This window comes from Mastigoproctus giganteus, chromosome 9 (genome assembly GCF_048544385.1).
Source record: "Mastigoproctus giganteus isolate SK-2022 chromosome 9, ASM4854438v1, whole genome shotgun sequence".
NCBI classification, from domain to species: Eukaryota; Metazoa; Arthropoda; class Arachnida; order Uropygi; family Thelyphonidae; genus Mastigoproctus; species Mastigoproctus giganteus.
The window spans coordinates 4,399,324-4,415,957 of NC_143583.1; the positions used below are offsets into that span (position 1 = coordinate 4,399,324).

Consider the following 16,634-nt stretch of genomic DNA (forward strand, 5'->3'; position numbering starts at 1 on the left):
AAAGTCAAGTTGCAAAGAGAGGAAGACAGACTTCCAAGTGATTAGTGGAGTTGGAAGAACAGTAGAGACAACAGATGAATTTGACACAATGAGGTAGAGAGATTTTAAGCCAGAGAAGATCGAAAAGAGGAGATTCCAAATTACCAAGTCTCTGACAGAGAATATTAGAATGGACAATACACAAGTACCACCTTTGAGGCGAAAGGTATCATACACCAAATAATTTGGGCAAATGAGATGAGCAGTAGTTGAATCAACCAATAACTGAGATTCTGTCAGAAAAAGTACATGGGGTTTGGCAGACTGCAAGTGGAAATGGACGTCGTTGAGATTAGAATTGAGACCACGTATATTTGTGAAATTAACTAGAAAATGTTTGGGAGGTTTAGTTCTTTTCTCAGATAAGCTTACTCTATTAGTTTGACAATTTGTGATGTATTCAATAGTAAGAAAAAGTGGGGGTGAGGAAATGCTGTATGAAGTAATGAAATTTTTGGATATGGCTTACAGATGGTAAGAATATACCCAGATCCTTGACATAACGTCGCCTCGACAATGCCCCTCCCCCCCACATACACACACTACTCAGACTCCCTCCAGTCATATCTGGCATAGTAGATGAAGCAAGATTATACACTAGCTGATCTGGAAGCCTCAAAGATTTGCCGATAGGTTCAGTGTACTAACTAGCGGCCGGCCTGCAAACACCGTTTTAGAGTTGTGCCCTCGAAATGTAAGGAAGATTGGATCTTGCCATGATGTTCATCATAACCTCAAAAGTCATCAGTCATGCTGCATGATGGAAGATGCGGGGAAGGGTTGACCGGAACTTAGCTCTGGAGACTATACATGGGTTCCACCACTTCACGCCTCCAAATAAGCAAAGTGGTGGTATTGCACTGGTTGATGAGAGTCATCTACCACCTGGTACTGCCTGGTAACACGGAGGGACGGCATTCCTGCATGTGGTGTGGGTGCCACACCTCGATCCCCTGCTACGTTGGTTCACACCTGGGTTGTCACTCAGTGTGCTTGTGCATGGAGGTTATACCCAGGATTACTAACAGTCCCACACTAATCAACAGAAAGACTTATGAACAAAATAAAACAAGGAAAAACTGAGTCTCTTTAGGAATCTCAGTACTATTTAGCACAGAAAATCGCTTGGCCTCAAGAATCGCTTGGCACCGGGGCCCTAAATAATTATATTTACGATGGTAAATACGTTTATAAAACAATCCATAGGAGTTCCCATGGGTTCACAAATTTCTAGTATAGTATCCAATTTTTCTTCATTATTATGAAGATCTATATAATTCGAAAGTGGTAGATCTCTTAAAGTACCATTTATAACTGACACAATATAATAGCGTAGCTTAATTTAATTTATTATGATACTTTTTATAATCTGCATTGATGTTGGAATAAATTGGATGATAATTTTAAATTTAAATTAGCATGAATGAGTTAGGATTTAAAAACTGAATTAAAATGTGCGCAAGGAAGTAGAAGTGCACTTCTTAGTCATTGGTTGTCAATGTTGAAATTTGAAACGATTTAAGTTATACGGTTGGAAACAGAAGGCCAATAGCATAACAAGTGGCTTTCGTTTTACACGTCTTCAGTTGGCAATGGTAGAATCAGAGTAAACGCGTGTATTTAAGAAGACGAAGTTCCCGTGATGCTCCTGGATACACGTGGGAATCTCAGGTGCATGAGATTCCAGACTGGTCTGGTATCCTTGTAGCCTTCGCATCTCAGTCAGCTGGGTCGGTGTGACTAGAAAACGGAAGCCAGCTGGAGTTGCGAATCCAGCTGGAGTTAAAATCAAGGAAAATTACCTCACTGTTAGGAAAGTTGGATTGGAGAAAGTCAAGTTGCAAAGAGAGGAAGACAGAGTTCCAAGTGATTAGTGGAGTTGGAAGAACGGTAGAGACAACAGATGAATTTGACACAATGAGGTAGAGAGGTTTTAAGCCAGAGAAGATCGAAAAGAGGAGATTCCAAATTACCAAGTCTCTGACAGAGAATATCGGAACGGACAATGCACAAGTACCACCTTTGAGGCGAAAGGTATCATACACGTGGGAATCTCAGGTGCATGAGATTCCAGCCGTATAACTTAAAATCGTTTCAAATTTCAACATTGACAACCAAGGGCGAAGACGTGCACTTCTACTTCCTTGCACACATTTTAATTCTGTTTTTAAATCCTAACTCATTCATGCTAATTTAAATTTAAAATTATCATCCAATTTATTCCAACATCAATGCAGATTATAAAAAGGTGAGTATCATAATAAATTAAATTAAGCTACACTATTATATTGTGTCAGAACATCTATATCTGCATCCCTTATTTCTGTGGTGTCACACAGATATAAGGGATGCAGAACTGGAATTTGGGGAGTACAACGTCTACAGAAAGGATAGACAGGATAGGAAGGGGGGAGGGGTTATGCTATTAGTTAAGAAACACATAAAAACCAAGGAAGTGAAGCCAGTTGACATCGCTGGACAGTGCAGTGTTGAGTCAGTTTGGTGTGACATAAGCATTGGGAGATCAAAATTGAGAGTAGGAGTGTGCTATAGGCCTAATGACTCTGATGAGTATAATAAGAAACTGTACAGAGAAATAGAGTGGGCCAGTAAATCAGAGAGTCTTATAATGGGAGATTTTAATTTCCCAGATATGGACTGGAATTTGGGGGCTGGTCACTCACACACTAGCAGGGCTTTTGTGGATTTATTGGATGACTGTTTTCTACATCAGCAGGTTCGGGAGGCAACTAGAGGGAGTAATACTCTTGATTTGATTATCAGCAGTGATTCTTCATGCATTAAGAATCTGCAGATAAATGAACCACTAGGTGGCAGTGATCACAGTGTGCTGAAGTGGGATTTACTCAAAGAGGTAACTACCATTAGGGGTAAAGGGAAGGGTTATTGCTTCCGTAAAGGCGACTACGATGGACTGAGACAGTATTTAAATTCTATACAGTGGGACCAACTGATGTTACCAACAGCAAATTCAAAATGGGAAGCATTCAAAGAATTAATCTTGGAAGCTACTAGGCTTTACATACCAACTAAGAAATATTGTTCAAGGTTTAGGCCAAAATGGATGTCAGATGAACTAATGAGGCATATCGCAGAGAAGAAAAATGCATGGGATACTTACAAATTAACATATGACACAGAAGCCTATGATAGATACAAGTTGATATGCAACCAAGTTACAAAGGAGGTTAGGCAGGCGAAGGCAGATTACGAGAAATCCTTGGCAAGGGATGCAAAGAAAAACAGCAAATAGTTCTTTACTTATGTAAACTCTAGAAGGAAGGGGATGAATCAAATTGGTCCACTTGATATTGATGGGTCAACTGTTGATGACCCTGCTCAAGTAGCTAACAAACTAAATGAATATTTTGCATCGACATTCACACATGAGGAGTTATTCAGCGAGGGGAATGCCAGAGGTGTATTCAACTCTAGCAGTAAGCTACAGAATCTTGAAATAACTGGGAGTAAAGTGGAGGAGAAACTGTTGAAGATAAACACAAGAAAGGCACCCAGAGTGGATGGGATCTATCCAGTTATATTAAAGGAGGCAGCAAAGGAAGTAAGCAAACCCTTAGCCATAATTATGAGAGCTTCCTTGGACTCAGGGGAGGTACCCATAGACTGGAAATGTGCAAATGTGACCCCAATTCACAAAGGTGGATCAAAGGCTGACACAAGTAATTATAGACCTGTGAGCTTAACTTCTGTTCCAGGAAAATTAATGGAGGCACTGGTTAAAGAAGCACTGCAGGATCATTTAGACAAGACTTCAGTTATAGCTCTGACACAGCATGGTTTTGTTAAGGGGAAGTCTTGCCTGACCAATTTGATTAGATATTATGATGCAGTCACAAAAGAACTGGATGCAGGGAATAGCTTTGATATTATATACTTGGATCTTAGAAAGGCTTTTGATACTGTTGCACATGGAAGACTGCTACACAAATTGGAGCAGTGTGACATTGGAGGCAAATTGCTGCTATGGATAAAGGGGTGGTTGAGGGGGAGAAGACAGAGAGTGGTAATCAATGGACACTGCTCATCGTGGACTAATGTTATTAGTGGAGTCCCTCAAGGCTCAGTGTTGAGTCCATTATTGTTTTCTGTATTTATAAATGATATTGATGATGGTATATCAAGCTTAATGTCCAAGTTTGCAGATGATACAAATGTTGGCAGGGTTGTCAAGGACACTACTGACACTATGCTGCTGCAACAGGATCTGGAAAGGTTGAGCAGATGGGCTGAGAGGTGGCAAATGAAGTTTAACATTGACAAATGTAAAGTACTACACATGGGAAACAGCAACCCCAGGGCAACGTATCAACTCTGTGGTACTACACTGACAATGGTAGAGAATGAAAGGGACTTGGGGATGGTTGTGCAGGCAGATATGAAGTTCTCTGAGCAGTGCAGACGGGCTGCAAGAGTAGCTCATGGAGTATTGTCAATGATATACAGGAATTTTTCCAGCAGGGATAAGGAGGTGATTATTCCCTTGTATAAGGCAATGGTCAGACTACACCTAGAGTACTGTATACAGGTCTGGAGGCCTCATTTCAAGAAGGATGTAGAGCTGCTGGAACGAGTACAGAGAAGGGCAACAAGATTAGTGAATGGGCCAAACGAAAGGCTTACGTTTTGCAAATTACAGTGTCTGGAGACTAGGCACCAGCGAGGTGATCTGATAGAGGTGTATAAAGCCTTGAATGGTTTGAGCATGCTCAATGCTGATGGGATTCTTCCTCTAGCTCAGAATAATCACCTGAGAGGGCATAAATTCAAATTGAGGAAAGACAGATGTAGGATAGACGTGCGGAAATTTGCCTTTAGCCAGCGGGTGGTTGGTTGGTGGAACAGACTTCCATCCCTTGTAGTGGAGGTTGATAGCCTAAATAAGTTTAAGGCTCAGCTGGACAGGTATTTTGAACGAACAGAGGGGTGAAGTGGAAGTGGGTTTTTTTTTTTTTTTTTTTTTGGCTGATGCTGCATAAGCTTGCTTTCTTGCATCAAATGCCTCTACTAATGCTAATGCTAATATTCATAACAACCTGAACCTTAATTTTTTTTTCATTCTGCTACGTTGATGACATTCTTATTCTCAATATTCATTTTGAAAATATTGCAAAATCCATATATCCCACCGAACTCACTCTCAATAAAGAAAACTTTGGCAACCAACATGCAAATTTTCTTGATTTAAGTATTACTCTTAACAGTCCCCCTCTTCATTATAATTTAGGATTATTCGACAAAAGAAGCAAATTTAATTTTAATATTATTTAACAAATTAGAACTCTAAAATTTCGATCAAGGTTCATAAAAATATAATCTACACACAAATTATTCATTTGGCTAATATTAGCAGTAATCAATCACTTTTCGCTGGTGCTTTAAATGATCTCTATATCAAACTTCGCAATAATGACATTCCAATTAATTTTTTAAATTTTATTATAAAAAAATCAGATTTTATTAAAGAAAAATTCGGTTTCACCTTGATTAGGGTTAATTTGATACCTGTATAGTTGTACATTTGAATGGTGGTATTTTATTTCCACTGCTTGGAAAGTGATCACACATTATGACTTCTATTAGAACAATGTTCGTGTTCTTTCACTTCCTAAATTTTTCTTTTCATTTTTTAATTTAATATTACCAGTAATTACTTGTGATCAATCTTATTTTCTCTATTTTACTTTGACCACAGAGGGCTCCCATAGTTCTTCTCTTCTATGCAACTCCACCATCGTTTTCATAGTTCTCCCTCTGTTTACATTCCATTCTTATTAATCATATTTGCACCTTATTAATTGATCGCATGTTTGTATCTTCATTTCTTGAAGATATTCCACCCAACTCGTTTCTGCCCAAATATCATAGGTATTTAATTTTTCTCCTTTTCATATTTTATATCATATATCTATCACTCAAAATATACACTAAGCTAGCGGTATTAATTTCCACTTCTACTAACAATCTCTCAGCCAAGGCCCTCTCTATGAAGTTGGGTACTTACACACCCGGCTTGCCTAGTATCCTTTAAACTCTTTACATCTTTCTATTCTTTGTTTTTCCATCCGTTGAACTATTAGTGTAATACGAGGGTGATTCGGACATTCTCACTTTTCTTATTCTTACTATCTTCGCCTCTATATTTTTAACTTCTTTTAACTCCCTTACCTTGCATTGCTTCCTTTTTATATACCGCTACCTTGTTATTTATTATTATTTTATTTTTTTTTTACATACTTTCGACTTAAACACTGTGTTCTTACATACTTTCTACTCAATCTATTAATCTAAACACACTACGTTGCGTTCTTACATACTATCGACTCAATTTATTAATCTAAACACACTGTGTTGGGGCTATCTTACTCATGTTTCTGGAGATTAATTTTTTAAATCTATTTCATTTTAATAGCTTCTTCATCAACATGATGTTTGCATAGAAACAGTGTTTGGTACATGATCAGGTGTATTAACTTCTTTCAGCTTTTGTACATATGATTAGCCTGTTAATTCGGCATTAATTTAACCTTAATTCTACTTGATTTTTTTTTTTAGGTTCTTAACATTCTTTCTCTCTTATTTTCTTCAACTAGCCTGACATTTTGTGATTAATAACTTCTCCATCTATATTTACTTTTATTTCATTTTACTTTCATTTGTAACACACACAGAATTAGATTATTAAAAGGTCTAAAACCATGTTTATTAGGCATTTCTTTTGCCCAGAGGCACCATGAAAAAAAAATTACTGGGACACTAAGGGCACCGTGAACTGAGAGTTTGGAACCTCTGACCTACAGCATTAAGTACCATTTATACATTTCCATTTAATTTTATTTAAATTTTATGTAATCCGGTTTTATTTTTCAGGCACTTTTTAATTTTTTACATTGTAGAAACACCTGACAGGTCAGAACCATTACCTATACACTTATTTAATCTACTTGTCTATATTTCATTGTTTGCTGGCCATTTCTGCTATTAGTAGCAGTTTCCCAGATCCATAAAAATATATTTGTTTGTTCTTTTAAACGTTCCATTTTATCACTACAACCTATTATTTTTATAAATTATATATATTTACAAGTTACATAAATGTTTATTTTCAGTGTATTTTGCAGGGGTGCTGACCTGTCAACTGTAATTACCATGGAAAAAATTGAGAATGCCTTCAAGGTAAAAGAGATAACCCGAAATTCAATTAGATTAACATAAAAATAATAATGATAATAACAATGGTACCTAAAGTAGTGGGTCCTAGGGCTTTAACTACTTCTTCACAAGGTCAGCAGCCAAAACTGTAGGAGCCACTGCAATGAGCAGTGTCTCTGTTTCTGTTATGATGTATACGTATGAAATGTACACATTATAGCCAACCCGACAGAGACGAATAGGAAGGAATAAAATTCAAACATAAATAAAAATAAGTATATTAATATAAAATAGAGTTAAAAAGCTAAAATAATGCTAATAAAATCTTGTTAAAGGAAAAATTAATGAAAGTTTAAATTCAAAAATACAGTATAAAATTTAAACAAAGCAACTGTAGGTTACAGAATGAAGTCAGGTTAATGCCAACTTACTGTGTACTTGGACCGGAATCGGTGAAATTAACTGTGTGTGGCGATTACAGAGTAACATCAGAGAACCCAAAGATGAAACAGCAAGCAGGACATAACAAAACAATACCCGTGTATAGCCAATCCATGGACACAAGCTTTTTACACTGAGACAACAGAGGCTAGCAGGTATATAACTATACATAATGTACAGCCCTGAAAGTAATATGTAATCAAACAGCAAAGATAGCAGAGAAAGCCGATAGTTCTCTGTACAGTATATTTATAGCAGTTGAAGTAACCCTGAGTGTCAGGGGAGAAAGTGTGAAACCGTCAAAGTGAACCGTACCCGTGTGATAGGGAAGTAAGCAATTAAACAGATGAGGCAAAGTGCCAGCAAAGGGAGAATCAATGACTAACAAAGCAGTCTAGAAAAGACACTAAACTTTGTTTAAGAAGGAAAAAAGAAGTGATAGTAGAGGAATAGTATCTCAATATTGCTCTCGGCCAGCCTAATGGTGCATGAGAAATAAGTTATAGTAATTAAGGACAGTAGAAAGCAATTAGAAGAAGGGGAATATAGTTGTGCTCGGGTCGTCTGTGGTTGCTAAACCCATGCCATACCATAGTTAGTCCTTGGACTGATGTCTGGACAAATGCCACATGTGTTTAAGTCAGCACTGGTATTGTTATTGAGAAAATGTAAAAAGAAGGAAAAAAATAAATTTTTTCCTTCTTTTTACATTTGAAATAATGTCGACAAAACTAAACAAAACAGCAAGCAGGACATAATAAAACACACTACCCATATATAGCCAATCCATGAACACAAGCTTTCTACACCGTGAGACAACAGAGGCTAGGGAGTATATAACTATACATAATGTACAGGCCTGAAAGTAATATGTAATCAAACAGCAAAGATAGCACAGATATATTTACAAGTAAGAACATATACTTAAGGGCTAAAATAAATGCCTCATGTGAAAGAGAAACATTAAATAAAAAAGAACAAGATTTTATTCTGCTTGTCAGCAGATTAAAATCTTTTTAATCTACTGACAAGTTTTACAAGCAAGTTTATAAATAAATAATGTTGTAATTTTTAATAATGTTGTAATTTTTATAAGAACTATAAAAATTTGCAGTCACTACCTCCATTAATAAAAACTTACATTTGAGATGCGATGTGTTAAACTCATTCTTTTTAAACCTGCTGCAGCAAGAATGAGACCATCATAAATACCATCTTCATCTAGTTTTCTCAGCCTTGTATTCAGGTTACCTCTCTGATTAAGAATAAAGGACTTGTCTCACTGACTTAATCAAATAAATATTGCAACTGTTCATTTTTAATGAAGCAACATGGTAGCTGAATATTTGGTACTAAAGGTTCCAAATAAGGATGCTTTCCACAAATTAGGATGGTGCAAATTAGGCAGACAATACAGTATTGCTTTATGTAATATCATACTACACAAATTCTTGTAAATTTTTATGAGAATTAGTGCAATGTGAATAATGAAATGTGCAAGGTGATGAACTGCTGTTTCCTGGACTGGATTAAGATCCTTGTAGGTCCACAGTCACTTCTGTTTCATAAACATATTGGTAGATGCATTTCTGTGAGTGCATTGATTTTCATGATAAGTAATCAAAATTACTATCTCTGTACAATAATGGGACAACAACACTTGTCTTCCCTTGCCCTACTCTCTGATGAGAATAGACCGTGTGAAAAACATTGAAGATATTATCACTGGCTTCTCAATTAAAAAAAAATTTGATCAACTGGTTTATCTTTATGTGGTATTTAGACTGGTCACACACAGCTACAAGCCACCAAGTAACTATCAGTTGACTCAGCTTCCAAAATGTCCTCCAATTACAGACTTGCTCCTGGCCCACAGCAGCTGACAGAGCCAGAAACGACAGCAATCTGACTTAAGGCAGAGATATATTCAGACTCCCATTTTCAAAATCCCAGTTATCAGAGGTAAACCCCATAAGAAACCTAGACCCAGACCAACCTAAATTATCAGAATGGTGTTCCAAACCATACAACCCATGCAGAACAAACTTGACACAATGTGCCAAATGTTTCACTCTTATCTGCTCAGTCTGGCAGAAACATGGCTTAACAAAGACCAAGATGTCATCCTATCTCCATCAGCTGACTACCAAATCCAGAAAGGATAAAAGGAGTGAAGTGTTGCTGTTCTTTTTTAAGAATCTGTGTTCCTCTACAAGTTCTTGACAAGTCAAGGCAATAAATATGCATAACTTGAACAATCTTACCATTTTGAAAGATTATTTGAATATCATTCAAGTTTAACCTAATTCAAATGATACTGCCACAATGCATTTTAGTTCAATAGTGATAGCATTAGAATATTTGAAAGAACATTTTACTGTAATCTAGATTGCAAATTCTTACCATTACTATTCTAAGATGATAATGGCACACGCTGGCTGATATACAAAATTAAATACATTACTTTATTTAGAGGAAGGCTGACTCTTTAAACAGTTCAACAGATTTTAGTCTTGCACTTTAACATTATGAAATGAATAAAAATTTAACATTATGAAATCATATGAAATTTGTGGTAATTTTCTTTACAATCTATAAACTTAGATATTTTCCATTCATTCGAGTACCAATCTTAAAATAGTCATATAATATGCTATAATATGTTCTCTGAAAAGGATACAATATTTTCAAATTTCAAATGCGGATACCTGCGACTGAGTTGTGCAATTCTTCTTAATGAGCTTGTGCCTATGACACTACAAATTAAGTAGAATAATCAGCCACAATGGAAAAAGAAAATTATACTACTAAAATAGTATTTTGAAAATAAATAACATCTGAATTAAAATAGTATCAACATTATAGCTGGAGTAAAATCAAAGGATTTTCACTAAAGGATATAAGAAATCATTAATCAATTTGTACCAAATGAAAATAACCTGGAATAATAGGGCATACAAAGCTGATCTATATATTAGATTTAAAAAACCTATAGCTAATAAAAAAAAAAAGGTCAAAATTATAATTTATCAATTAATTAGCTAAAATACAGACTGGGCAACACATTAACAAATTTAGATATTTTTATGTGGGCTGACAAAGATGGAGAATATCAAATTCAAAAAAAGTAACCTGGAAGAAAAGTATTGCATCCACAAAATCAAAATACATTACTTTATTGAGAGGAAGGTTGTCTATTTACACAATTCAAAGAGATTTTAGTCCTTGCACTTTAACATTACAGTCAGTCCTCGTATAACACGTGTTTACACTACACAAATTCGATCATACAAGATTGTCTTACATAAGGAGAACGATATCTTATATAACACAAACCGAATTCGCTTATGCATGATTCGCCTTTGTGTTTACAAGAAATGGCAGTCAAACGCGGAATCACCCCAACTGAACGCAACACGATAGGAATGAAGAGAAGATTCTGAAAATGTATTTATGTTTTTTTATATCAGTGAAGGGGAAACACATTTAACCATAATACCGTAAAAACCTACACAATTCCAGCTATCAGTATTATCGCAAATGCAATTAGATCGAGTTTACTACCAGTTTATAACAGATTCCACTAGCAGAAACGCAACTGGAAATTATTTTTATTGTTTTATGGTAGTAACCCCCAGAAATGTGCTTTGGTAAAATGTGAGGTGTGAATAGTGTGTCTCTGCCTTTACGGTGTTGTTTATTCAGTTGTTACACGCACGCAGCTTTATGTGTATCAAGTGTGCCTCCTCATTTTGTAATTGTGTTTTATTCCCTAAAAATGAGTAAAATACTTAAAAGGTGTGAAAAGGAAGCATCCTGGTGAAGACACTGCAGATTCAGATAGAAAAAGAAAAGCAGTATCAATAAACAGAGGTGGACTGGGTCAAAAATTCTTACCCAGGAAAATTTGTAGTGGCCTCATACTAGCGTTTATGGCCAAAATCACACCGGCCTTCGGCCCACCGGGGTTTCCCCGGTAAGGCTTATGGCCAGTCCGCCTCTGTCGATAGAGAAAAAATATGAAATTGTGAAACGCTTTGAGCGAAATGAGAGACCGTGTGATATTGCATGTGCTACAGGCCTAAATGAGGCAACGCCAAGAATTAGAAAGATGCATAAAAACAACTTTCATAGTAGGAATAACTCAAAGTGTAATTAAAATCCATTAGATTAATACACAAAGAATTGGAAGAGATGGAACAACTGTCATCTGTTTCAATAGAAAATCAAACAAAAAACAAGTTTGCTTACGATAGAAGCAAAAGCAGTAGCAATATTTTATTACCATTATTTATTGTGTTTGGTAATGATTTGGTTACAAATGTGTGTTCAATCTTGGGTGGTCGGCACATAACCCTATTTTTCCCATAGGGCCTGTTGTTTATATTGCACGAGGGTTTCTAGGAACACAACTATCATACTGACTGTATGAAATTTCAGGAAATTTTATGAAAGTTGTGGGAATTTTCTTAACAATCTGTAAATTTAATAGCATATTTTCCATCATTTAGGTACAAAGGCATATCCCCAGGGGCTAACATCTGGTGAGTGTGGGCTTGGCACATCCAGAGTCCTGAGCTGGATCTCGATCTCGATCTCTCTCTCTCTCTCTCTCAGCATAAGCCTCAGGCTTTCTTGCACCATATGGCTAATAATAATAATAAAACAAAACTGATAGAAAAAAAGTTAACAGATGACAAATAAGGCCAAAGCAGGTTTTACAGATGTTTGGTTTTGAGTTTGCTTAATTCAATTTAATATTCTTGCACTTCAGAAAATACTCAACCAACCAATGATATAACTGAAACCTTGTCACACAGGGAAGTTGGAGGAAACTTCAGCATTACATTAGTAGAGGCATATGATGCAAGAAAGCAAGCTTATGCAGCATCAAGCCAAAAAAAAAAAAAAAAAAAATATATATATATATCCAAGTATGAAAAAACAAATATTAAATGTTATAATAAATATAAATATTATAATAAATATTAAGTAGTCACATAACCAATTAATGCCATCTAGGACGATTAAACATTACATTGGTCTGTATAAATATGAATGAGTTAAGTTGATAGTGGTAAGAGTTTTTAAAGGTAAAATATGATATACTAGCTTATCAGATAAACCATAAACCATGGCGGGTACCCAACGTGACCTGGAAAAAAAAATCAATCTATGCTATGACATAAGCAATAAATTATAAACATATATAAAAATACCATTAAAATGTTAATTATGGCAATAAGATACATTGAAAGGGACTTTTTCGAGGGCTAACCCTTTCAATGTATGAACCATAATTAACGAGCTATCCGTTTCTGTAGTCATCGTCCAGCATAACTATGTCCAAATATATGTAAAATAGTAGTAAGTTAGAGCCAAAAAGGTAGTGACGAGAATAATTTATTGCTTACGTCATAGCATAGATTGATTTTTTCCAGGTCACGTTGGGTACCCGCCATGGTTTATGGTTTATCTGATAAGCTAGTATATCATATTTTACCATTAAAAACTCTTACCACTATCAACTTAACTCATATATATATATATATATATATATATCATTTCACCCCTCCATTCAACCAAATGCCTGTCCATCATCTTCATCATAGTCAGCCATTTTCAATACAATGCACGATGAAGGCCTCTCCAGCAACTTTCCAGGTTCCTTCTGTTTTGTGCAATGGCTATTCATTTACTACCCACAAACTCATGAATTTCATCTGTCCATCGCCATTGTTGTCTTCTGTTATTTCCTTAGTCCATCTGTCTTCGAGCTGAACTACCCTTGACGCTCTGGAATGTATCCTGGACTTAGCAGAGAGTTGTGACCGAAAATATTTCCTCCTCATCTCGATTGATTTTGCAGGCGCGTTCGATGCTCTATGGTGGCCGAGCGTCCTTGCAAGACTCAGAGCAGCCCAATTACCAATGAATCTCTATGGCTGTATGCAGAGCTACATAAGTAACAGAAGAATCTTAGTAGATGCTCCCTATTGTAGGGTGGAGCGCCGGGTCTGTCGGGGATGCCCCCAGGGCTCGGTACTGGGTCCCCTCCTATGGAACTGTGTACTTGATGAGTTCCTCTGCAAGGATCTAGGGAACGTCAAATCATTGGCGTTTGCTGATAATCTCTCCTTGGTACCGGCCGCTAACTCGAGGGCTCTTTGGGGCGGGCTTCCTGACCCCAACCAGACCGCCCCAAATTAGAATCAATGATAGAACCATTAAGCTTGTCACTGAACTTAAATACCTTGGAATTATACTAGACAGAAACCGATCGTTTACCCCCCACCTCAACTATATACAGACAAAGATCAAAAATTATGTAGCCATGCTTGCCAGGGTCACCCACCAAGACTGGGGGGGCTGAAGAGGTGCACCCTTGTGCTCCTCTACAAGGCAGCCATCATCCCAGCAATTACATATGCCTCCGGCACCTAGTATCAAAAGGCCTCAACAGTGGTTAATCATCGACGATTGGAAATAATACACAGACCGATCCTCCTAACCATCACCCGAGCATGCAATACAGTATCAACACATGCCCTGCAGTTATCACGGGAACCTTGCCTCTCGACTTGGAAGTAATACGCACAGGAATGCAGCAGCAACTCAGGCATGGAAAAGCCACAATGTATCTAGACCTTACCACAGATCTGATAAATAACAGACAGGCAGAGAAGAAAAGACTGGAAACATACCTACAAACAATCTGGCAGCAACGTTGAACTGACTCAACCAAAGGTGAAATAACTCGAAAGTTTCTACCTAATCTCCAACAGGTCTACCCACAATATCCGCAATGGTTCAACCCCGGACGCTACACTACTTACCTCCTCACAGGACACAGAGCGATTCGCAACAAACTGAACCTCCTTGGCATCACAGATAATCCCATGTGTGCGCATGTGGCTCTCTGGAGACATGGGACCACATAATGCATGAATGTGAGCACTATGAAGATCTACGTGGATGCCTGATCACACAGATGCAATTCAACCCCAAAAACCAGGAGCACTATCTACTGGAGAATGAAGCAAATTACAAGCAATTCTCTAAATTTGCCCAGAGCCTCTACGCCAGACGGCAAACCCTCCCACCACCAGCAAACCCTGAGCAACCAGAACTAACATAACTCACTGCTTGTATGACCGACCACACCAAGCTGCACTGACCTGCGGTATAACCAGCACAACAAAAACAGGAGTCTCAAATCCCTATTTCCCCATTGTGACTGAATCCAAACAACCCAACTTTCACTCCCGGACAGGCCATAGGGCTCACGGAAGAAACCATGACTACCAAAGACAAGTCCAACCTATAGCATGCAAATGACTGTACATACCCAGGTTGGGACCAAAGCACAGAAATGAACATGCAAAGACTGCCACTATGACGAGAACAGATCCCACAAACAGTGATCGTAAAGATCTGACTCTTTTAACCCACAGCTGGGGCGTTGTCCAATCTATAAATACTAACGACCAAACAGCTGTCGCGCTGCACAGAAAACAAATGGACATGATTGGACCCTCAACCGTGATGAAAATCCTTCTCAACTGACACACGGACGGGACTCAGTCCCATGAGCGACTCTCACCAAAAGGGAAAACCTCCACAGTCGTTGTACGGACCTGACAAAGCCTGAGAGAATGCCATAAGCCTGGATGGTAGGCCACTGATGATAGACTACCACTTCGCAGCCACAAGCCTTCACGCCCTATTGGCGATCCGGGTCAGCTCCCTTGTCTGGCCCACTATTACTCTCCTTCCCCGGTGGGAGACGGCTTGCCATCTCCTTAACCCCCACCACCCTTCTCTTCTTTCTGGTGGGGCATGGGCATGCCCCACTGCAAGCTGGAGCTACCTTCCCTATCGGCTCCTTCTCTGACTATATCCCCCTAATCTTCAACTTCCCTTCCCCCACTCTAACTATACGCAAGTAACAGTCCCACACAATCCCAAATTTAACCATCAAAATAAATTTCGCCCAAAACTCTCGGCTTCTCATTCTAGCACCTTCACCACGCGAACTAACCTATACCAATTGATGTGTATGCATATGCATTTTTGTATGTTGTATATGTGCATTTTTTTTTTTTTTTTTTAGGTCCTAGCCACTGAAATCTAAGGAAATTAGGTGGCAGGACCTGCCAGAGTAAATAATTATAATACTGGTGTACCTGGTCTGCCTCCACGGGGCTAAAGTAGGGCAACGTTGGGCCTCAGTAGGGGTCCACAAGCTAAATGACCAGATGAACAACGGTACACGACACGACACTACACTACACATGTACAATATCCATACACTTTTAAATCTATGGCATTTCCAGCAAACTGGCACATCCATCACAATGCAAACAACGCAGAGATGGGGGAAACACCTGGTGCCGTATGACCCTAAATACACTTTACACTATGTCTTCTGCCCAAGACAACTTTAGTTTGATAAGAATGTCCTTTACTTGAGTTTGATGCCTAATCCACGTATTCCTCTTCTTATCTAACAGTCTGATTCCCAATATAATTCATTCCATTCTTCGCTGTGTAGTTCAGCTTCTCTTCCATTCTTTTGGTGAGTGCCCAAGTTTAACTTCCGTAAGTAGTGGTGGGGAGTATACATTGGTTCATTATTTTATGTTTCAGACAAATTGGGATATTGCTCCTCAGTATGTGACTATTTCCTGAATGCTATCCATCCAAAATTTATTCTTCTCTTGACTACCATTCATTTATCATTATTACAGCTAATGACTTGTCCCAGATAAGTATATGACCACACCTTTTCAATCATTATATCCCTTTCTGAGGCATACTTGTTCATCATTACTTTTGTTTTAGCCATATTCATCTTTAGTCCAAAATCCTTACTAACTCTGCATGACTGATTAAGATTCCCCTCTAATTCTTTGGGATCGTGGCTTATGACCACAATGTCATCTGCAAATCGTATGTGGTTT

At 37.8% G+C, this 16,634-nt stretch overlaps 1 protein-coding gene across 1 annotated transcript in view; it reads right to left on the reverse strand.

Annotated features, from left to right (window-relative positions):
• Hmbs (porphobilinogen deaminase-like protein l(3)02640) overlaps window positions 1-16,634 on the reverse strand; it is a 152,003-nt gene that overhangs the window by 36,052 nt on the left and 99,317 nt on the right. The window contains exons 6-7 of the mRNA XM_090381014.1: window positions 10,352-10,427; window positions 8,813-8,926 (exon numbers count right to left, since the gene is read on the reverse strand). Coding sequence (XP_090237140.1) covers window positions 8,813-8,926; window positions 10,352-10,427 — 190 coding nt within the window. The remainder of the gene's footprint in view (window positions 1-8,812; window positions 8,927-10,351; window positions 10,428-16,634) is intronic.